Below are 25,128 nucleotides of genomic sequence, written 5' to 3'. Positions count from 1 at the left end.
TAGGCCAATGTCCATTTCTTGTCTTCCCCTTAATTGATTTCCCCAAAGTGACGAAAGCCGAAATATGAGGATTAGAATTTAGAGGCACTATCACAATTAGATGATAGTATTTAGTACTACGGAGAAGTCAATTTTGGGAAAAGTGGTCTTAGAGGAAAGTACCTTTTTGGCCATTGAGGATAGGAAAAATCAAAGAGGATTGATGATGTTGTAAAAAGAAGATTGACTTTTCCTTGTGATGCAAGACTGAGCTACGTGTAACTTCGTTAGAAAATTATACTGTATAAATAAAATAAAAATAATTTTTTTTGTTTATATATAGATTATTGAATCCCTTTAATACAATAGAAGTATAGTGGTTCAACACTAACTTTGCATAGTAGGTTTGAATTTAGCATTCTTTTGTTTTTTGAATTTTTTTCATAAATTTCTGATTTTGCCACACAACTCGTATCTCTGTATAAATCTGTGAGATAAGTCATCAGTCCTTTCATCCTTTCACTGAAAACAAATGTTGAAGCTCCCTATATGGCTCTCCTTCAATGATGAATAGTGCAAGAAGTAACATCCAAACAGCACTTTGGACGGTTTGATGGTCATTTTTGTACTATAAGGGACATTGGGAAAAGATGGAAAAGCAATATGTGAGATGGACTGATACACAGCATAAGCTATTGGGCACAGACGCATTATAGAAAAGGAAGGAGAAAAGCAGATTGACTTCTCAAAAAGCTGATTTAAACGCACAAAAAAAAAAAAAAAGAAGCAGAAAAACTAGCTCAAAATGGCAAAACTTGAGCCATGCAATGCAAAGGCCAAATGTGTCCACATGCAATATATCTACTGTTGCTTCTATATTTTTCTATTTTTCTTTTTTTTTTTGTAGTGTTTAGATTAGTTTGTGCGCACTTCTTTATTTTACTAGATATTTGCTACCTTCAACCAATACAAGCATCAGATAATTAGTGGCAGTGGCAAAACTAGAAAATATTTTAAGGGTGTTCAAATTTGTACAAGAAAAATAAAAATTGTGGAGAGTGAAGCTCGAACCCGCACCCATGAGGCCCTTTTGACCACCCTTTGCCACTGAGCTATGAATCTTCATTATTGCAAGGGTGTTCAATATGTATTACATGCATGTAAATCCAAAATTTTACCTATATACACAATGTTAATTTTCTGACATTTTCCGACGACCCTTGCTACACTGTAGCTTCGCCCCTGATTAGTGGCAGAGCTTAAAATTTCACTAAGGAATATCAAAATATAAAAAAGTAAACACACGTAGAAGTTAAGCAGATTATATATGCATAAAAATAAAATTATCACCTAACAACACAGTATAATTTTCAACTGAAGGTGGCTCCGCCATTGCGTCCCTATCAAAAATTATGCAAATGTCAACTATTTCACTTACAACTTGTTTGGATGGTTGTTATATATCATTTCATAAGGTATCGTATAGTATTATATTATATTGTATTGTATCGTTTTGATGTATACAATGTTTGGATAGATTGTTTGTTTGCGTCGTTTTATGATATCATGCACCAACAATATGAAGAATAAACTTGTAATATTATAAAGAAAAAGTAAGATACAAAGTAATATTAATATTTAAAATGGTAGGGTAAATAATAAAATATAATTATTCAATAATAAAAAAAGGCAAGATGATAGAAAAAAATAAGGTAACGACGCAACCACACTAAATCGGTAAAGTGAAACATTTCGCCGTTACGTAGCAATGGATTTAAGGATAAAGGGCAGCCCGGTGCACTAAGCTCCCGTTATGCGCGAGGTCCGGAGAAGAGCCAGACCACAAGGGTCTATTGTACGTAACCTTACCCTGCATTTCCGCAAGAGGTTATTTTCACGGCTCGAACACGTGACCTCTTAGTCACGTGGCAGCGATACAATATAATACAATACAAAAGGTAACAACCAACAACCATCCAAACAAGCTGTGAGTATATGCATCCTAGTAGCTAGCACAAACATGTGATAACTTCACCTACCAAGATTTAGGCATATCTGGACTATTCTAATGGCTACATATTATTTTTCATTAGCATATACATCAGATAATTCTACCTACCAAGACTTATACAGATAAAAAAAATGACATAACTTTTTGTCTTTACTAGAATTTGAATCATGATATTTCATAACTTTTATCCATTTTTTTTGTTTCCCACCCGATGTTCGGTACCCACATTGGAGCCCGACTATATCTGAATTCGAGCCGGGTAGGGCCCCATTCGGGAGAAATCGCTCCCTACTACGAATGCTCGAACCCAAAACCTCTAATTAAGGGAAAGTAGTCTCATCTACTACACCACATCCTTTGATGGTAATAGGTCACATGGCTTGCATTACTATTGTTTCTATGTTGATGTAACATCTTAGATATGTAGTATATTAGGTTTCATATTAGTGCAACTTTGACTTGTTGTTTGTGGCGTATGGGTGTTGCAACTCATCATCATTGTATAGCAAATGGGTGGAATATGCACCATTACCACAGTCTCTTCAAGTCACAATAAAAGGGGTTCACTTCTCCCCCTCCAATCCCCCTTCTCATCTAGCAATCAGAGCTCAACACTCAACTTCTTTAAATTCTACTTTAGCTACTCAACTGATAGTAGAAATTGAATAAACACACAGATATGAGACCAATCAAAGCTTTTCTTCTACTTGTCTTTTTATATCTCATCTTTGTGTCATCAGGTAAGCTGCTTTGCTTTAAAAAATGACAATCAATTTTCCACTAACATATATAGTTTCCACTAAGAAAGGAAATAATGTATATAAATTTGATTCTTGTTTTCCTTCGTTATTTAGGCACTGTTGAAGGCTTGGGCAATGGCGTAAACCGCATTTACAAATTTCAAAAGGTAGTAATTATTAGAGGCAACTTTGTTTTGGCTTAAGCAATTCCATCTAGTTGTGTTTTATACGACATAAGTCATTTTTTCAAACAAATTCTTTTATGAGGATTCTTCTTTGTGCTTGGATACGAGAAAAATATGTATTTTTAGCGAAAATCATTTCCCTACAACTATCTTAACGTTTAAGTTCATATAAAATACTCAAAACTTTCATCAACACGTACACTCTTCAATTTGCTAATATTATTATTAATCCTTAAAGTAGAAGTATTATTTTTTACGCACCAACCAAACACCCGGGATATACTTTTCAGAAAAACAAAAAATTACTTCGGTCATACTAAATTGAAAAACTTTTATTTCTCACAAGTTATGTTTTTCCTTTATATGTTTTTCTTTTGTCATAGTAGTGTATGTCAATATAACAAGAAAGTAGACCATTGCTTAGATTCATATCCTCTTTAACCTATATATTGTAGTAAAGTGCATATGCAGGCATGTAGATATATATAGAATTTTTCAGGAACAACCATTTTTACAGCTCGAAAAAGCCATTACTCTTTGCTAATTAGGCCATCTTTGCAAATTTTCTGTAGAATGGTGTCAGAGAAATACCAAGAAAGTTGATGATGCTGGATGCTGTGTTAGATTATGACTATGCAGGACCTAATCCGAGGCACGAACCCGGTCGAAAGAGAGGTGGCAATCACCCTTGAACAAAACTGTTCCAGTTACCTGCAGATGGTAAATTGCTACTCTAGCTTATGGAGATTTTGATCAAAATATCAGTTCTTAGGAGAACTGATATAGCAGAGCTTCCAATGAGTTATTTATCTATTCATAATATATATATATAGTAGTAATATCTTTGCCCTGTGGGCATAATAAGAATTGCAATAGTTCCTTGAGATGTTGCTGAGTTTTGGCTAATGCCTCTCTGTTATGTAAGCTAGATATTATATGTTACTATGTTGTTTGAATTTCGAAAAAAGTTAAGGGTTGCATTCTAGAGAAATAAAGAAGTGATCAGAATTGTGTACTTGTTTTACATTTTTGAAGATCATTTATTACACAACTTACCTTATGACCATATATTGCTTAACTTGTTAATAAATTGACAACATTAATGTTCTTTGCCACAAGAGTGGGCTGCTCTAATGGTGAGCACCCTCCACTTCCAACCAAGAGGTTGTGAGTTCGAGTCACCCCAAGAGCAAGGTGGGGAGTTCTTGGAGGGAGGGGGCCGAGGGTCTACCGGAAATAGCCTCTCTACCCCAGGGTAGGGGTAAGGTCTGCGTACACACTACCTTCCCCAGACCCCACTAGTGGGATTATACTGGGTTGTTGTTGTTGTATTAAGGTTCTTTCTAAGATCAATGAGATAACTATATTGGGTTGTTGTTGTTGTATTAAGGTTCTTTCTAAGATCAATGAGACAACTATATTGTAAAACACGCACAAAGTAAGTAATCAAGATTCAAATTACTGATTTCGAGATTTTATCCATGGTATGGACGTTTCATATACATGTCATTAGAATCTACTAGGTTTTTGGGATGAGTTAGGCTCTGATACTATCGAGAAAATAAATCTTGAGCTTAACTCAACTCCAAAAACTAGCTCAAGACATAAGCTAGGACCATATAAAACAACCAATAGTACCCTTCTCAACTGATGTGGGAATTCAACATGGTTAAAATGCTTTTATCTAAACAGAATAAATCTCATATACTGATGTGGGAATTCAACATGGTTAAAATATTTTTATCTATTAAATAGAATAAATCTCATACTTAAGTTTTAGTTTTCAAAATTCGTTGTCATCCCGATAAGTTTTCGCAATAATAACCAGTAAATCCAGGTAATTGATCAAAGAAATACTAAATCGTAACAAACTCTAAAGTATGGATTCGCCTGCGTACATAGTGAAGTTTTGCCACTCGAGTCTGAGCACTATACCAATCCAAACCTATTGATTTTCTGGTGGTTGAGACTTAAGATTGTACTGATTTCTTACAGATTGGATTTACTATTCACTGCACCAGTATCTACACAGTTAAATTGGATTCTTCCATATTCAGAGAATTTCTACAATGCTCCATAGTTTAATTACCTCGAGTAGCAAATGTACAAGGTATAGCTGAAGCTGCTGTTACTTTCATATATAAATATATACAACTAACAAAAATCAAATTTCTAAGGGGAAATCACGGTAGTCAGCCATATCCCAAGTGACACAAAACTGATTGTGATTAAAGCTTGTCCTAGTTCAAACACAATATTTTGTTTCTGCACAGGTAAATTTCGCCAGTCCGTTCTCCTGTTCACATGTCAAAATAAATAAAGAAACAAAGTAAAATGTAAAACACTGTGATAGCACTTATTAATTAGAGAAAGTATAATAGCAAAAATCTTGTGGGTGTAGACCACTAACTACTAAAAGGCTGGAGAAGTCAAAGGTTCAATTCTGCCTAACGCAAAAATGAAAAAGAAGCTCAGCACTACAGGTTTGTTATGCATTTTGTGTTATCTTCAACATGAGTCTATTGCTTATGACCTTTTCTTAATGGTTTTGTAATCACATCACTTGATGTCTTCATCAGAAACTTTTTTGTATTTCTCTTGTGACTTATATTGACTTTTACTAGTTGATAATGATGATTAAAAAGAAAATTTACAGCTAAATAAGTTTGACCATCACAGGTGGTGAGTGGTGACCTTTTCTCAAGGGCAGATAGATGATAGGTACAAAGAACCATCTAGTCAAAAAGAAACTATGTGACTTTCTCCATTAGCAAATTTCAGAAACAATTTCACTCACAAGTCACTTGCCGACACCTTAAGTCTTCTCAAGTTTGGAACTTGAAAAATAAAATTAGCAGTAAAACTATATTGGTTGCGAAGGTCGAGTGCATACCCCAAATCAGCTATGACAATGCTAACATTATCTTGTGTCCGTCGGTCCTGAAATGCAAAATCAAAAGTGCTAAGGAACTTCATACTTGTGTGTCCCTTTGGAGATCACATACCAAGTCAAAATTTTCTTACCATGGCCGTCCGTGCAAGAGCTTCACAAGCTACCTGTTAGGAAAAGAAGAGGCAGGTTAGATGTTGGCAACATTGCACCAAGCTAATTTTAGCCAGAGGATATTTCTTACCTGAACATCTCCATGCTCTCGAAGCTGGTTCCTAACAAAATCTACTACTTCAGCACTGAAAAGTAAGAAATATCTAATGAGATTGGTCTGTGCTAGATTCAGACAAACAAAGAAAGATGTGGTTATGGCTGTCGTATCTTATACCTTTTCATGTAGTCCCATAATCCATCAGATGCTAATAGTACAAATTCAGTATCTGATCCAAGAGCCACCTGTAAAACATCTGGAGATGCTGTAACCAAGTCTCCCTTGAACTGAATCCTAGCAAAGTAAAATATAGCTTTTACTTTCAAGCAATCACAATAACGTACTCTGATGTCTACTTAATTGAGTTCCCTAAGACAAACTAGGCAAATATGCTATAGAAAATTCACAATTATAATCTCATAATCAACAAATCTGACATATAGGATCAACCAATCGAATGAGCTAGGCTAATTTTATTTTAATTTCAAAGCACTGCTGTCAAGGAGTGTAGTGTTAACCATCTATGCTTTTCATGATCCTAGTTTTTGTAGCTAATGCATAAAACTGTCTCAGTCACCTAATAGTGTGAGGACAACCACTCATTTCTGTTTATGAAGACATTAGTGACAAAGTTTTGGTCACTAATAATTATGCATTCGTTGTCCATCAAATTTTATAAAATAAGCAAGGTTGAATCCAGTTTGTTAAACTAATCGCTTTAAAATCACTAAATTCTTGCAAACCTCTTCAAATTTCTTAGTTTTGGTTATACAACATCGAGACTAGACAGCCTGCACTTCTCGGTGATGCATGTACTAGTGCAGCAGCTTATCAATCAGCAGGATTTGCAGGTCAATCAAAATCTGGAAATTACCGCGAAACAAACTTTTCACTCCATCTGCCTTCTTCAATCCCTTTCTCCAGCATCCTAGTCAGTAAAGCCCCAAATGAGTGCATTATTTTATTTTTTCCAGGAGCAACCAAGAAATGCAAATGAATAGAGCATATACTCTTTTTACAAGTGCTCGGTATCAACTTAACAGAAAATCAGAAAGAACATACTCATTCTTCTTTGTCTTAAATCTCATATCGCCAAAAGCACGGGATACTGAAATATCTCCACAAATTCTTCCATTGACAATCTGCAGACATAATATACATCCAATGTCAATACACACGCTGACTAATGTTTATCCTGAAAGCAGTAGTGGACTCCTAATTTGATCTTTCTTATATATTTTCTTGGCTAGCCATTTACTTGTTGCATTCGTTGGTATTGAGATTTGGTCTAGTAGTTCAAGAAACGATATTGAATAGAAGCAGATGAATAAAGTAGATGAATTAAACAATGGACTATTCTTGGGGAGATTGAGGGGGGTCGAGTGTAGGAAACACACCCATCCACCTGCTTCATTGATTCTTCTGATTTCTTGGAGAGAAACCTTGTTGCTTCCATAGGGCCTGTGTGCATTTGTTAATACCTCCATTTTTCCAGATCGTGACAACACCTGCATAAACATTCGCTAGTAAAAAGACATGTTGCTCTAAAAGAACATGTCAGCAATAAGCATTTCATTGTCAGAAGGAATGAATATTCATGTACCACAGATGAATCTCCAACATGTGCAATGATCAATGTGTCATTCCCAACAAATAGAACAGTAGCTGTTGAACCAGATTCATCTTCTTTCCCGCTACTCTCAAGCCTTTATCCAAAATGAAACAGCATCTAAACCTCCATTCAATCATATAGAACATGAAACCACATGGATTCTATCTCTTATATTTACATGCTGAAGTAGCTTACCAGTTCAAGAGTTTTCTATCCGCATTTTCAAAAGCTTCTTGTAGTGCCTTCTGGATTGCGTTTAGGTCCCTTTTTTCCAATAGCAGCCCGCCTTGTAATGCTGTAATACATTCTTTATACAGCTCCTCCCTATTATTGGCACATGTGTCATCCAACTATACAGAACTTCCAAAATAAATCTTTATTTAAGAAGTAAAGGACATAGGAACTACATAAATCTCCTTACCAAGTAAAAGACACCCTAAATCAAAAGGAAACTACAACTTATGTTGAATTGTGTAACTACCTCATGTTAGATAAGAGACACTTGTTAACACACATCTTTGTCTGCTCTGATACCATGTTGAATTGTGTGATCATCTTATCTCAATGGGCCTAAAACTTAAAACTTTTAGATGAGATGGTCACACAATTGACGGGGGAGCCAACGTGTATGTTATGGGTACTGACGAACCAAGTATCCTTGGTCCAAACTCTGTATTTGTCTTAAGAAATTCATTGAATATATACAAATAATTAATTTAGAATCCAATAACTTAAAAAGGACTAGAATACTGGGCCCATAAACTTTAAATTCTGGCTCCGCATCTTCATTTAAGTGCATAAGGTCCCTAGTACATATGCCTCAATTTTGATTTTTGACATACCTAAGGAACTTGACAGAGGAGAAGCCAGCATGGCCATCAAAAACAGCAGCATAAGTGAAGCCATCAAGATCATCAGATTGAACTATCACAGCATCATCTTCCATCTCTTCACGTGGCCCTTGGATTAGTGTTGAACCCCATCTAATGCCAGAAACACTTGTCAAAGGAGCTGGTGCGTTGATTGCAATAGCAGAGCAACATCTTCCTCTACCCTCTCCACCTCTACCTCCTCCTCCAGCCTTTATTATGATATTCTTTTTGTAGCCATAGTTGCAGCAAAGCCTGTTTAAAAGAACTTTTTGCAAGTAGGGACTAGATAAGGCCATTGATGAATGATGATATGGGGAGTCTTGGTTCAGACCAGACTGAAGTTAGTGTAAGATCTTCCCCAGTCAGCACAAATGGGCAGATATTTGCTTGGTTAAGGTTAACCAAGGATAAGAAGACTTGAAGGTAGAATCCAATAACCGATTTTAACGAATTATTGGCCACTAGTTGATTGCCGCTTGGGGTGCTTTATTTGATTCTGGGCCAGAAGTTTTTGGGCTCAAAACTTTCTTAAAGATAAAGCCCGCCGACTTTAATGGTTAAGGATGTTTACTAGGACAAATTTTTTATTTCTTCAACCTTTGTGCAACAAAAAAGAAGACCAGAGACCAGCATTGACATCGTAATTAGAAGGTCTATACATCAACTAATGGTCCTATGAATTGCGTAATTGTGCCACCACATCATTTTATAAGTTTAAGCAACTAAAAAAGAAGCACTTTTATTCATGTATATTACGCTTTACACAATGATGAACCAGCAATGTCTTAAAAAGGGAAATTAGCTAGTATGGGAATGAAAATGGGTCTGAATAGAATGAAATGGATGTAAAATAAGCCTTGGTGGATTTCTGTACTACCTTTTGCGACGAACAATTAAACACTAATTAAATACAGAAGCAGATCGTGTTCTACCATTTAAAAAAGATTTTTTTTAAGTGTTAGGATTGTTTTTCACCTTTCCTCATTTGACATTATACCCCAGATGAAAATGTATATAGTGGTTACCAACTAGAGATGCGCTATATGAATACAGAAAGTATAGTTAACTAATGATCTACAGTAGTTCGTCTTTCATATATCCAGGGCCTGGCTTGAAGGGGTCAGATTCCATGTATGCCTCTGCGCGATAAACTCCAGCATCATTCATACGATTACTAAGCACATGAAGGATAGCCTTCTTTGCACCATATTCATCTCGGTTGTTCTCAACATACTGTTTGGCCTCTGCAGCAATCTCATTGACAAAATCAAACCGGTTGTCCTCATTCAGTAATAGTCTATGAATGTCCATTGTCAACAGCTTACCCCCATCCCTTATCTTCCTCACCTGCTCCTCAAGGAAAGGAATCCTTTCCATTTTGGCGTCTAATGTTTCATCCTTTTTCGTCTGAAACAAAAATTAGTATAAGTTATATTATCAAGCCCAACAAGTAGGCCATGAATGTAATGGATAATGAGTTAAAGCATGATTGAAAACAAACATTAGGGATAAAGACTAGTTTCTTTTCTCCTTTGCTCAGGTTTTGCTGCCCTTCCAACATCATATCTGGGAGAGAAATAAAGAAAGGCTAAAAGTTTTTAATCCTAAATCTATAGAAGTACCTAATTTTACAATTGACAAGTCAACCACTGTAGAATCATTTTCTCCAACAGAATAAGCAGCATACCACTCTCTGTAAGTATGCAATCTGGTTCCATGAATAAGCAAGAAATAACAAATAAAACTGGAAAGATAAGGAGAAGATTAGCATGGCCCCCTAAGCAAGGATGACATGCACACATCCAGAAATAACAATAAACTTATACTATTTAGAATAACCTAGCTTTCACTCTTTACAAAGGGGCCTCATATGAAAACCTAATAGCAGGTTAAAACGTGAGACAGAACCATTCACCAATGAATGGCTTCTAATAAATCAGATTACTGCTCAAAAATGATTTACAGATGGTAAAACATTTTGCCTCGGCAGCAACCACAAAATAAGAATATCTGAGTATGGACATGATCTACTCTAAAAAGAACCCAGCCAGGACTTAGCCGCATACATAAAAAGACCACTGTCAAATCAGATGCCTTAACCTTGACATCTCGAGCCACATATACTCGGGATATAGTGCTCAGCCTAAATCAATTGGACATACTCGGTATGATACAACTCAGTCAGGATAACAGCATTCTCGGTATGATACAACTCAGTCAGGATAACAGCATACTCTTCAAACTTATTAATTTAGTATTATCTACTTGCAGGGTCCAAAACAAGATTAGCATGTAAATGCAATATAGTTAGATCATCATTTCTCCTGCCTTCAACTTCTAGAGGGTCAAGTATTGTGTCAGCATCAGGAGAGAAGTGATGTATTAACGCAAAACATGTAACCCTGATGTGGAAGACCTAATAGATTTCAGTATTTATTACTTTGACTACAGTGGTTTATGGTTAATGACTACATAAAGCCCAAGCAAAAACGAAAGATGCTTAGCTTGATAAGCAAAATATATTGGGCGAACGGATCCAACTCAGATCAAACGCAGATATTATCACTCTTCTACAGACGATACAATCAAGCTCAAGTAACACATTTAAGAATTCACCAACTAATTGGCCAAGAAACTACTCGTGCAAATCAAGGCACCCAAAACAAAAAAACAAAAAAGAAAATACAAGTCCAAACTTTTAAAGAAAAGGCAAAAATGAAGAAGATTATTCTTCAGCATATAAGAATAGATCAAGCAAAGTCTAACATCTCTACCACAAAGCCAACTATAAACAAATTGTTTATGTCTATGACTCTATAGTAAGCATGAATTGATGTAAGTAACCTGCTACAACAGGTCAAACTGAGTATAAAATTGACGATGCATATAACTTAAATCCTTTCAACTATATCCTATACAAGCACACAGTGCCAGCCCAAGGGTAAGGCTGCTAAAGCAGCTGCTTTGGGCCTCATAATTTTTGAGGCCCTAAATTTTTCTAATAGGTTATATATTAGTTTATTTTTAGAAGAATATTTAGTGCTTTAAATGAGAAAGTACAAATTTTCATAGTAAAAAAGTAGGATTAAATTGTTTCATAAATTGAGAAAAAATGTCTTTTTGGAAATCACTCTCTAGACCGTAAATTGAGAAAGGATTCGATTATTAATTCATAACTAAAAAAAGGAGTCCCACAACGTGTATATCTCAAGAGAAATTAAATGGATTAGATAAAGTTATTAATAACTTTGCATATGAAAAACTAGAAATACAGAATTTAAATTAAATTATATATGATTTTTTTCTTTTATATAAAAAAGGGTCTCATTAAATTTTGCTTTAGGCGTCCATATTTATTGAGTCGCCCCTGCAAGCACAACATTGTATAAGTAAATTACGCTAACTCTAATAGTGCATACACAAAGATACATTTTTTAAATAAAAAGAAACATAATGAAATAAGCTGGAAAGAAAGAGCATGAATTAGGATTCTTCGGCTTACCAATTTTCTTCGCCTCCATATTCGCCTTCCTCCACGACTTTCGTTTTTCGAATTCGACGCGCTCTATATCAAGTTAAAAAATATAATAAAAAACACCTGTGTAGAAAAAGTTACAACTGGAAGATAAAACGAAGAATTGTCACCTGCGACCGAATGGAAAAGTTCACACGTTTTGTATTTTCAACTGCTGCAATTTTCTGCATTTAAGATAAATTATCATACTCCCTACGCACAAATAAAAAGCGGAGCCTTTGTAAAATTACGGCGACTCAAACCATAAACCGGCGAAGAGTGCGTCGAATACAAAACAGAGTAAAATTAAGATGAGGATTTACGGGGAAAGTTTGTAGGGTTGAAAAGCCACTGAAAGTCAGGGTTGATGCTGCCATTGTTTTACGCTCTTTGATTCAGCTCCTCCTCCCTCTGAACAAGGGGATAACGAAAAGAGAAACGATATCCTAGTAGTATTATTTGTTGCTACTTTGTAGTTTAATTTATTGTCAGTTGGACCCCTGATATTTGAAAACTATTCCACTTATACCTCTCTGTTTTTCACAAAGTGAGCAATTTGTTTCTTATTGTTATTATTTTCACAATATTTAAAGTTCAGCTTAATTTCTGAAGGGAAAATGGCAAAAATGAACTCTTTTGTTTGGGGGTGGGTCTAAAATAATCGCATAAATAAACCCTTAAAATATGTTTGATCCTTAAGCCCTTGTTTGGATGTTGTTAACCGTTGTATCGTATCGTATCGTTATTATAATTATAATGTTTGTTTTGATTGTTACTTAAAATTCGTTGTATTGTATTGTTAAATTCATTGTTATGTAACAACGAAAAGAGCCATTTTACGTAATGACCGATTCGGTGTGGTCGGATCGTTACGTATTTTTCTTTACAACTATACCCTTATTTATTACTTATTAATCCTATTTTACCCTTTTCCTTATTTTATTATTTTAACTCCAAGTCCAACCCAAACCTACAGTCTTCGTTCATTCTCCCGTAAGATTTTGGTTAGTTCTGCCGGTTCTTCCATTGTTCTACTTTTTTTATTCCTAATAATTGTTAACTTTTTTCTTTGATTAGGTTTCTGGTCTTGTTTTCAAGATACAATAATTGTTAACTTTTTTCTTTGATTAGGTTTCTTCGATTGTAATCCTAAAAAAGATATATCTATAAGTAAATACCCTATACGATTTTATAGTCTTGACTACTCAACGTTTTTGGCTGATCTAGACTACGTTCTTTTCTTATAAAAACAAAACTTGTTTTTTTATTAACTTCATATATATATATATAAAGACATATATAGTGATAAATTAGTCGAAAGCAGTTATCTCAAACTACTTGATGAGTTATTGTTGATAAAATCTAAACTTTACTGTAATTAAGGATATTTTAGTAAATTTATCAGTTACAGTACATTACCATACAGTCAAACTAAATAATAAAACGATACAATCTATCCAAACATTGTATCCACAATACAATGCAATACAATATAATACAATACGATACGATACATTATGAAACGATGAGTAACAACCTAAAATTATCAAAAGTGAGTACGTTTGATTTTTATCAAATAGTAGTATCTGTACCGTCGTGTTGCGTGAAAAATATAAAATATAACATTTGAAAAGAAAATATTATTTGAAAAATACGATAGATAGAAATGAAACATATTAATACATTCAAGTCATATGGAAATAGACTTTTTTACAGGTAGTGAGGAAATAGACTTATCCCTTATTAGACTCATCCCTTGTAAAACAGGTAGTGAGAAAAGGACTAAGAAGCTTTCTTGTGCAGACCATAGGGAATGGCAGCAGCCATAAGCTAAGTAATAATACGCATAACATTCAGCACATAAATTGTAGAAGTGAAAATTAAAAATAGGGAACCAAATAAGCAGATCCTTATGAAAAGTGTGAATACAAATTCTTAAACGGAGTAAAAGCACTCAACCATTACAAAGTTTTACCTTTAGTCTCCTTTCAACCTCATTATCAGTCATGGCATGAAATTCAAGTGAATCTATATTCCCATTTACAGCTGAAGGATCATCATGACCAGCCAATAACAAATCCTTTCATAATTCATAAAGTTTTAATAAAAGACGACGCGAATTGAAATTAGTATTTCAATTATCTTTTAGAAAAAGAAGAGACAGAAAACATCTAACTATATTATAATGAGGATATGATATCATTAGTACACACACAAGGTAGATATCCAATCACACAACATCTCCAGTACTACTGCCAAATTTGAAGTAGTCCAGCAGTTGCTTTGGAGCAACAGTCTGAATCTCAGATTCCAACAACATAGCATCTGCCACAAATTCAGCAGACTGCTCCCTAGCTTGAAAAATAAAGCTATGATGCATCTCCGGGAGCTACTTTTTGGCTTCAGCAATTGCAAGTTGAACTTCTTGATTATAAACCAACTTATCCACCCCAAGTTGCTCTTGCATTGTAATCATAGAAGGAAAGCAAAGAGTTGCATAGATTGAGGCCATCAACATACCATCATTGATGATTGTAATTTTTTCCCTTACTGTCATTTGCATCTAATTCTTCTGCAAAACAAAAGAAATCGTTGACTATACAAACACATATCATTGTTAAAAAAGTAAAACATGAGATCTTTGTCAATACTCTATGAGTAAACATGAAATTTCTTCATACTATCTCAGAAAATAAGAATCTCACTCTTTCAGATCGACTCACTGACATAACAGAATTAAAAAAATGCAGAAAATAAGAAAACCAGAACACATTGCAATTACTTACTCATTTCCAATACAATGATGAAAAATCCAGCTAATAATCTGTTGCAATTCACATAACTGAACAGGAAAGGGAAAACAAATAAAGAAATTTTGATTATAACCAAAATAGTAACGATTTTAGAGCTGAGAATATTTTTGCTTAACAAACGGAAATATTGATTAACCTTATGCAATTTTACATCCGTAACACGAACTTGAAGCCTATACCAGCAACTCAATTTTGATTAACCTTATGCATTTTTTATATATAATTTTAAATATATATATATATAACATAGTAATTACCTGTCTTCATTGCATTTCTTACGAAAGTATTTATTTCCAACTTTATCAACCTTTCTAGTACACTTGTTGCATGCTAAATATGACCATTGATCATGCCCAACTATGCCTCCTAAGAGGTCTAGCGGTCGTTGCAAATATAATCCGATTAACAAGTTTGGAGTCGAATCCCACAGAGAATTAACCTACTAATTATATCCACTAGACTCGCACGAATTCAAGTAATCAATCTTCAGAAATATTAAATAACGAATTGGATGTTTAGCACGGTCTTCTATATTCCTCAAAATTTGATCACGCCCAACTATGCCTCCTAAGAGGTCTAGCAGTCGTTGCAAATATAATCTAGTTAACAAGTCCGGAGTCCATTCCCACAGGGAATTAACCGACTAATTATAGCCACTAGACTCGCACGAATTCAAGTAATCAACCTTAAGAAATATTAAATAATGAATTGGATGATTACTAACTAAAAACCAAGTAATGAAAATGCAGTAATTGATAACTAACGAAGGACGAGTTGTAGATAATATTTGGAACAGTCTAAGGTTATGATTTCCCCTATTGTCGGAATCCTCTCCGCTACGTTTCCTATACATTTGCCTAAGTATTCTCTACCGATCGTGAGTACTTTGAGAGTCGTAATTCTCTTCCAAGTAACTACCACAATTTACTAGACATATTCTTCCGAACTACGCTAGTTGGCACTAGTTTACTGCTCACTAGGATCACACCAAGGTTTCGTTATTCCTAATCCCACCTTTAAAACCTCTGTATTGATCCCTCACATACGTTAGGAGTGATGTTATTCAACAACTACCTAAATATGTATTCTCTTCCAAGCAATACACACTAAATAGACACATTCGATTGAGAGCTCTTCAATCAACCACAGTGTAAACGTAGTTGAACAAATAGAGAAAAAGCTAAGGCAATTTTATATTAAACGTAATAGGAAAATCATCCTCCAATAGGTTCCATCAAAACCCTAGATTAGAAGTTTAGCTACTCATATTCATAGTAGCAATTTTCCAAGTATTTTGCTTAAATAAATTACAAAGAAAAGATGAAGGAATGTAGAACTCGATGATTCTTTCCCCCAAAAGTTGTTCCACGTGATATTTTTGCCTATGGTCGCCAAAACTCCTCTAAAAATAGTGTTTAATGACTATTTATATGTGCAGGAAAAAGACCTAGACGAAATAATCAAGTCCAAAACCAAATAGGAGACAAAATGGGCCTTAAAAATTCGGACCACCCTCACTACATGCCTCGCGCCGCGAGCTCTACAGCGCGCTCCACCTCGCTATACATTGTGCCTCGCAAGATCTGTCACGCGCATCCTCTCGCGGTAAGCCTCGCGTCGCCTGCTCTAACGCGAGCTACAAAGCTTGCCTCGCCTGCTCTATAGCGAGCCACAAAGCTCGCTTTGCCCGACTACTACTTCATTTACATTTTTGACTTGCTTTGCCTAACTATCTCTCGAAGCTTGTTGATTTTGAGTGCTGCCTTCATTCTTTGATCCTTGTGTCCGACAAATGCATGCATTCATGTAAATACATATAATATACTTCCAAAATATTCACTTTGCTCATAATTTCATTTTCAATGTACCTACACATAAAATAACTCAATTAAGCACAAATATAATGTAGTTTAGCATTAAAGCTCCTAAATGTAAGGTAAGTAATGCACTAAAAATATATCATTATAGCCAAACATCACTACCCCACACTTAAACGTTGCTCGTCCTCGAGCAATCAAACTACACTTTATGTAGACACGATATTTTTAAACAATTCTCTTAACTCATCACACCAAGAATCTTTAAAATAGACTAAGCACAAGAGTGTAACATCTTTACCTCAAAATTTGGCTAACAAGTACCATGCATTATTCACAACTCACTCACTTACTCTAACATAGAGGTCAATGACATTATATTTCCTTCATGAATCAAGTGCCCTCACACAACAAAAGAGATTGGTTCTACACACAATAAAATTTAAGAACATAGGAACTCAAGATAGGAAGAATTCACTCACTCTCAGAAATAACATTCATATGCCACAAAGGATGCACCATAGGCTTGCCCGTAGTGTATTACTCTACTAATTGAGCTCATTCAGTCTAGGATCAAGTAGGACTTTAATTGGTTGTAATGTAGGCTGCGGGTTGGGTATGATACATTTGGATATAAGAGTGACTACACCTCCCTAAGCACTTTAATACATATACTTTAACATTCAAACCCATACTTATGTCAAACCATACTCCACCTTCACATCGATGTATATTACTCCATACTTCTTTAAGCACAATTACATCAAGAGTCACCACTATCAAGGAATATTTTTTATAGCAATACATTTTTTTTCTTTTCTTTTTCACTTCAAGTGGCTCTTATTTTTTTTCGAAACAGTTCACCTTTCTCCTTATTTCATTAGTTTCACTCAAAAGCCAATCCAACCACCCCACACTTTAGCTTTTACATAATTCATAACAATTCAAGTGCTCATAAGAGGCGACAAGGTTCAAATAGATGGTTAATTCAAACAACAGGGTAATGCTTGTAATGTGGTTGCCAAAGAAACAGGATTACAGGCTCAACGGGGTTAACTACGTTACATAACATTTAGGCGGGTAAACTATATATATCTGACTCAATAAAGAAATGCCTATATCACTTCTCAGACTGAACAAGACTACTATTTCACTTTGCAAATACACGGGGCAAGTTCTATACATCAACTACAATGCATAGAATTATACACAAACCTCACACACACATGGCACACAACTCACTTAGGATTGGATTCACCAAGACACTCTAGTCAAAGCAGTTAAGCAAATTTAAGATTATATAATTTAAGGTACTTAAACAAGAGTCAAAACTGAGCCTAAGCGTCATAACCAAAGTACTCACTATTCTCAAGAGATATTGCTTCAATTAAATTCATCTCACAACGGCTCCAACTCCTAAAAAAAACTAACTACACCTGGTTCAAACAAAATCATTGTAAAAGAACTGCGACACAAAGAAAAACCAAGGAGGAATTACTACACTACCTATAAAGAAAATCTTTTTGTCCTTTTTCTTTAGAGTTAAATCCCTCAAAAATACTGTCTAGGAGATCCATCGTCGGGAAATGTCCAATTTTTTAACTTTTTTTTTTCCTGATTTTTCATGGCTACTAAAATACTACACAACTACGAAAACAAAAATAAGAAGTTAACATTTTTCTATATCCTACTACTAATATCTAGAGAATTCTCTCACCCCATATTTAAAAGAGTGCAGAGTCCCCAATGCACAAATACAACAAAACAATAACGAGGGTGGACAATAAACTCCCTGAAAGGCCAAGGCCGAAGCAATCACGGATCACGGGGTACTCAGACTTCTCCCAGGCATGGTCCTTAGTATGGCACCCCACACTTAGTTCTCACCATCTAACTCGCTTTTGCACTCTTCCAATGGCTTTGCCTCCCATGCGTATAATCCTACAAAACAAAAACAAACACTACGACAATTATAAGATAAAATAAAAATAAAAGAAAGCAGTAAAGATGGGTTGCCTCCCAACAAACGTCCGATTTCACGTCACGATACGACGCAGACAATCGAATTTAAGGTTCACTCAATATTTTTTGGCTCTTGCAAATGAGTCACCGATACCACTTTTTCCTCATCCATGCCCAAGTAATGTTTCAACCTTTGCCCATTGACTCTAAACTTGCGAGAACCATCTTCTGATGCAATTTCTACGGCTCCGGTGGGATGCATCTCTCACACACAGAATGGTCCTGACCATCTTGACTTCAACTTGCCCGGAAACAACTTCAATCTCGAATTGTATAATAATACCACATCTCTAGGTTTAAAAATTCGCTCAAGAATGTTTTTGGCATGCACCAGATTCATTCTTTCCTTATATAACTTTGTACTCTCAAAAGCATGGTAAAGGAACTCGTCAAGTTCATGCAGCTCTGTGACTCTACTCGTTCTAGCAGCCTCCAAGTCCAAATTTAATTGTCGTAACACCTAGAAGGCTCTATGCTCTAACTCCACCGGTAAGTGACATGCCTTTCCAAACACCAATTTGTACGGTGACATACCAATCAGAATTTTGAATGCAGTGCGGTATTCCCATAGCGCATCATCCAATTTTCTCGCACAATCAGTCCGAGTAGCATTTACAGTTTTAGTCAAAATACTCTTGATTTCTCTATTCGACACCTCCACTTGCCCACTTGTTTGTGGGTGGTACGGAGTGGAAACCTTATGGCGAACGCCATATTTCTCCAACAACTTTGCAAAGGCTCGATTACAGAAGTGGGTGCCCCCATCACTGATGATCACTCTTGGAGTACCAAATCGGATGAAGATATTTTTTCTCAGGAAACCAATAACTGCCTTCTCATCATTTGTTGGAAGTGCCATGGCTTCTACCTATTTCGAGACATAGTCCACCACTACAAGTATGTACTTGTTATTATATGAGCTGACAAAGGGTCCCATAAAATCAATTTCCTATACATCGAATACTTCCATCTCTTGAATTGGGTTCATGGGCATCTCATGTTGACGAGAGATATTCCCCGTCCGTTGGCACTCATCATAACTTTTCACCCAGAAGTGTGCATCTTTAAACAACGTCGGTCAATAAAACTCGACTCCAACACTTTAGCAGTTGTCCTTACTCCTCCAAAATGACCTTCATACGGGGAAGCATGACATGCCTGCAAAATAGAAGATTGGTCTATCTCGGGAATGCATCTCCGGATCATGTTATCAAGACAAATCTTAAACAAATATGGTTCATCCCAGAAATACATGCGACAATCACGAAAGAACTTTTTCTTTTGTATAGAGGACAAGTCATAGGGAACAATACCGCTTGCCAGGTAATTTGCAATATCTGCATATCATGGTGTTACCTCAAGGCTCGTGGCTAAAAGTTATTCATCTGGGAAAGTCTCCATGATCTCTCCCACCTCAACCTTCTTTTCCGCTCCTTCAAGCTTGGACAAATGATCAGCAACTTGGTTTTTTGTTCCCTTTCGATCACGAATTTCCAAGTCGAACTCTTGTAGATATAGCACCCATCGAATTAGGCGCGACTTTGACTCCTTCTTCTAAATTAGGTACCTGAGAGTAGCATGGTTAGTATAAACAATTACCTTTAAGCCTATTAGGTATGACCTAAATTTGTTAAACGCAAACACTACTACTAGTATCTTTTTCTCTATCACTATGTAATTCAGTTGGGCACCACTCAAGGTTCTACTTGCATAGTAGATCAGATGTATGACTTTATCTTTTCTCTGCCCAAGAACTGCTCTCACAGTATAGTCACTTGCATCACACATCAGCTCAAAAGGTTGTCCCCAGTCGGGTGCCACTATGATTGGTGCAGTCACCAGTCTCTTCTTCAGCTCCTCAAATGCTACCCTGCAGTCATCAGAAAACACAAAGGGGTGATCTTTTTCAAGCAATTTACACAAAGGGTTAGCAATTTTGGAGAATTCTTTTATAAACTGCCTGTAGAAGCCGGCGTGACCAAGGAAATTTCTTATGGCTTTGACAGAAGTAGGTGGTGGTAACTTCCTCAATTATATCAACTTTAGCACAGTCTACTTCAATGCCCTTACTTGACATTAGATGTCCCAAGACTATACCTTCATGTACCATGAAATGACACTTTTCCTAGTTCAGTAGCAGATTAGTCTCCACACACCTCTTCAATACTCTTTTCAAGTTCATTAGGCAATCCTCGAACGAGTTCCCCACCACTGAGAAGTCATCCATGAAAATGTCCATTATTTCCTTTACCATATCTGTGAAAATGGCCATCATGCACTTTTGGAATGTGGCGGGTGTATTGCAGAGGCCAAACGGCATTCTCCGAAAGGCAAAGATGCCATACGGACAGGTGAACGAAGTTTTCTCTCTATCCTCTGGAGCAATAGAGATCTGGTTAAACCCCGAGTATACATCCAGGAAGCAAAAATGGGACCTCCCCGCTAATTTGTCTAGCATATGATCAATGAATGGCAGCGAAAAATGGTCTTTTCGGGTGGCCTTGTTCAATCTTTTGTAGTCCATACAAATTCGCCATCCCATGACTGTTCTTGTTGAGATCAGCTCGTTGTTCTCGTTTTGCACCACAGTCATTCCACCTTTCTTTGGCACACACTGAACTGGGCTAACCCAGTTGCTGTCAGAGATGGGGGAAATAATTCCTGCATCTATCCACTTGAATACCTCCTTTTTATGACTTCTTTCATATTGGGGTTCAGCCCTCTTTGATGTTTTCTGGAAGGTTTGTGCCCCTCTTCTAGTAAAATCTTGCGCATACAGAAGACCGGGCTGATCCCCTTAATATCTGCAATGGTCCACCCAATTGCAGTTTTGCACTCTATTAACACCTGCAAAAGCTGTTTTTCCTGCACATCTAACAAACCAAATGAGATAATAACAGGTAAAGTCGAGTTAGGCCCCAAGAAAGCATATCTGAGGTGAGATGGTAGCGGTTTCAATTCCAACTGTGGTGGCTCTTCGATCGATGGCTTAGCTGGAGGAGTCTCTATCTCTTCTAAGTGTAAAGAATCGAATTCGGGCTCTCTTTTCCAATACCCTTGGCCTTCAAGAGCTAACACCTACTCTGCCAAGTCCTCACCATTTACCTCTTCTAAGTTCATGAGGTAGGCCACAAGAGGATTTTTTGTATTAAGGGCTTCATCAACTTTCTCCATGATCACATCCACAACTTCTATCAAATAGCAATTTGCAATCTCACTGGGTCGCCGCATAGACTTTTGCACATTGAATGTTATCTCTTCATCATTCAGTCTCATCTTTAGTTCCCCAGTTTCACAATCGATAAGGGCTCTCCCCGTGGCCAAGAATGGCCTTCCCAAAATTATGGGAATCTTCTCGTCAACCCGGCAGTCCAGAATGACAAAATTTGTTGGAAACACAAACCTTCCAACCTGCACCAGTACATCATCAAGTATACCTGATGGCCTCTTCACCGTTCGGTCGGCAAGCTGTAGTAACATGGACGTGGGTTGTGATCTTCCAATGCCTAGTCTTTTATAGATAGCCAAGGGCATCAAGTTTATGCTCTCCCCCAAATCACACAGTGCTTTAGCGAAAGCATAGCTGCCTATTGTGCATGGGATTATGAAGCTCCCTAGGTCGGACAATTTCTCGGCTATGGGTCTCGTCACGACAACACTACAGGTCTGGGTTAGTGTAACAGTGGCCAAGTCTTGAAAGTCGAACTTGCGAGATATCAAGTCCTTCATCATTTTTGCATACCCAGGCATCTCCTTCAAAGAGTCAATCAATGGAATGTTCACCTGGATTTGCTTGAGCATCTCCATGAATTTCTTATACTGCTCATCCTTCTGAAATTTGACCAATCTCTGTAGGAAGGGTGCTGGAGGTCGCTTCCTTCCTGTGATTTGAGTTTGATCCTGCTCGGGCACTACTTCTACTACCTTTTCTTGCACTACCTCTGTCTCCTTCGTTACCTCTTTTTATTTGCTTGTGTCCTCATGTGCATGTTGTACCGTTACCTCAGTTAACCCTGTTGAATCATCTACCTTAATAGGTACTGGCACAAGTGTTTCAGTTGGTCAGCTTTCACGAGCAATTTCTTGCTCTAGATCTAGATCTCTACCATTTCTTAGACTCACCGCCATAAGCTACTTCGGGCCCTGCTCTTTTGGATTGACATGTATGTCTACAAGTAACGTCCCTTGGGGACGATTATTCAGAGCCATAGATATCTGCCCTAATTGAATCTCAATGCCTTTTATTGCTGAGTCATGTGCTTCCACTTTCTCTTGCATTTTTCCATTGGACCCAATCAGTTATTGCAATATTCCTTTAATTTCAGACAACCCATCATCTTGTCTCACTATCTGTTGTTGTTGAGGCTGTTGATAAGCTAGATGCTGATTTTGCTAATTATATCCCTGTTGCCTTTGGTAAGGCACAACTTGTCCTTGTGGTCGCATAGCTCCAGGATTGTTGCTATTGTTGTATTGTTGCTGTGCTGGTCTATATTGCTGATTCTGTTGCCCCCAATTCTGACCACCTTGCCTCTGTCCTCCATAGTTGCCCACATAGTTCATATTTTCTTGATAGTTCTGGTTGTCACTTTCACCACGCCACGAGCATATATATGGTTGGTTAATACATGGTGTACATAAGCATCCATTCGTTGTGTCAACTATGTGTACCTGTTTCTGGCCTGATTCGTCAATCTTCTTGGTGAGGATACTCATTTGCGTCATCAAAGTGGCCATATTCTCTGCTATGGAATTGTTTGGGTCCAAAGCCACTGAGTGAACTACAAGGGTGATTGTAGTATCTCTTGTCATCCATCCTGAATTTTGAGTCATTTTATCTAGTAGGACTTTACACTCTCTAAATGATTTGCTAAAAAATGCTCCTCCTGCTGAAGCATCAACATTGGCCTTCAAGCTATCTGCCAATCCCATGTAAAACCTTTGTCCCAACATCTGATCTGGAATGCCATAATGTAGACACTTAACCAGTATCCCCTTGAACCTCTCCCACATTTCTTGTAGTGTTTCAGTTGGTTTTTGCCTGAAGCTCAATATCTCATCAATTTGCTTGGCAGTCTTATTTGGCGGGTAGAACTTATTCAAGAACTGCTTGACCAATTCCTCCCATGTGGTGATGGAATTTATAAGGAGCGAATTGAGCCAAGTCTGAGCTTCTCCAGTCACTGAGAATGGAAACAATAACAGTCTGATTGCTTCCAGTGTCACATTCGGCTACCTTTAAGTGACACAAATTGACAAAAAGTTTTTCAGATGCTGTTGTGGGTCTTCAATGTACAACCTTGAGAACAGTCCCTTGTTATGCAGCAGGTGTAGTATGTTGTTTGTGATTTGAATTGATTCCGCTTGTATCTGAGGGACTGCAATTGCGGTTGCCAGATTTTTAGCGGTAGGTTGTGCCCAATCATACAAGGCCGCTTCTCGTACAAGAGGTGCCACACCCTGATTGTTCGGGTCAATCACATTGTTTCGGTTGTTTTGGTCGTCTATGACATCACCTATGTCTAGTTCGATTCGTTCTGTTGAGTTCTGTTGCCGATTGTCCTTCTTGTTTGTACGATTTAATGCCTTGAAAATTTTTTCAGGGTATGATAATGTTTCAAACAATTCACCAGTTCTTGAGGAGTTTCTAGGCATGCACATGTAACACCCAAGACTATAAACGTTAGAATTTCAATATAATTAATTTAAAATGAAGAAAATTGATTAAACTAAGAATCCTAGCAATTCTTCTAGCTGTAATTAATAATACCGTTAAGTCTCCGGCAACGGCGCTAAAATTTGATCACGCCCAACTATTCCTCCTAAGAGGTCTAGCAGTCGTTGCAAATATAATCTAGTTAACAAGTCCGGAGTCCATTCCCACAGGGAATTAACCGACTAATTATAGCCACTAGACTCGCACGAATTCAAGTAATCAACCTTAAGAAATATTAAATAATGAATTGGATGATTACTAACTAAAAACCAAGTAATGAAAATGCAGTAATTGATAACTAACGAAGGACGAGTTGTAGATAATATTTGGAACAGTCTAAGGTTATGATTTCCCCTATTGTCGGAATCCTCTCCGCTACGTTTCTTATACATTTGCCTAAGTATTCTCTACCGATCGTGAGTACTTTGAGAGTCGTAATTCTCTTCCGAGTAACTACCATAATTTACTAGACATATTCTTCCGAACTACGCTAGTTGGCACTAGTTTACTGCTCACTAGGATCACACCAAGGTTTCGTTATTCCTAATCCCACCTTTAAAACCTCTGTATTGATCCCTCACATACGTTAGGAGTGATGTTATTCAACAACTACCTAAATATATATTCTCTTCCAAGAAATACACACTAAATAGACACATTCGATTGAGAGCTCTTCAATCAACCACAGTGTAAACGTAGTTGAACAAATAGAGAAAAAGCTAAGGCAATTTTATATTAAACGTAAT

The 25,128-nt window shown here is 36.7% G+C and overlaps 2 protein-coding genes, 1 non-coding gene and 1 pseudogene across 3 annotated transcripts; 2 read left to right on the top strand and 2 right to left on the bottom strand.

The window, feature by feature from the left end:
* Window positions 1–4,940: 4,940 nt before the first annotated feature.
* On the bottom strand, window positions 4,941–9,389 carry LOC107767270 (protein phosphatase 2C 57). The gene is made up of 11 exons (XM_016586191.2): window positions 8,471–9,389; window positions 7,824–7,952; window positions 7,620–7,722; window positions 7,414–7,524; window positions 7,079–7,158; window positions 6,891–6,944; window positions 6,194–6,310; window positions 6,050–6,104; window positions 5,940–5,972; window positions 5,809–5,855; window positions 4,941–5,211 (listed from the first exon to the last, which is right to left on the bottom strand). The coding sequence occupies exons 1-11, from the start codon at window positions 8,794–8,796 to the stop codon at window positions 5,088–5,090; spliced, it is 1,179 nt and encodes a 392-aa protein (XP_016441677.1). The 5' UTR covers window positions 8,797–9,389; the 3' UTR covers window positions 4,941–5,087.
* Window positions 9,379–12,495, bottom strand: LOC107767271 (protein PLASTID TRANSCRIPTIONALLY ACTIVE 7). Its single transcript, XM_016586193.2, has 4 exons — window positions 12,338–12,495; window positions 12,146–12,199; window positions 12,003–12,065; window positions 9,379–9,907 (listed from the first exon to the last, which is right to left on the bottom strand). The coding sequence occupies exons 1-4, from the start codon at window positions 12,389–12,391 to the stop codon at window positions 9,575–9,577; spliced, it is 504 nt and encodes a 167-aa protein (XP_016441679.1). The 5' UTR covers window positions 12,392–12,495; the 3' UTR covers window positions 9,379–9,574.
* On the top strand, window positions 10,212–10,324 carry LOC142178849 (U6 spliceosomal RNA; annotated as a pseudogene).
* Window positions 12,496–23,629: 11,134 nt separating the features above from the next.
* On the top strand, window positions 23,630–23,736 carry LOC142178847 (small nucleolar RNA R71). Its single transcript, XR_012707064.1, has one exon. It is a non-coding gene; the product is annotated as a small nucleolar RNA R71 (small nucleolar RNA).
* Window positions 23,737–25,128: the final 1,392 nt, after the last annotated feature.

This window comes from Nicotiana tabacum, unplaced genomic scaffold (genome assembly GCF_000715075.1).
Source record: "Nicotiana tabacum cultivar K326 unplaced genomic scaffold, ASM71507v2 Un00002, whole genome shotgun sequence".
NCBI lineage: Eukaryota > Viridiplantae > Streptophyta > Magnoliopsida > Solanales > Solanaceae > Nicotiana > Nicotiana tabacum.
Note: the sequence above shows the minus strand (reverse complement) of the source record. Positions and strands in the feature narration are given on the sequence as shown.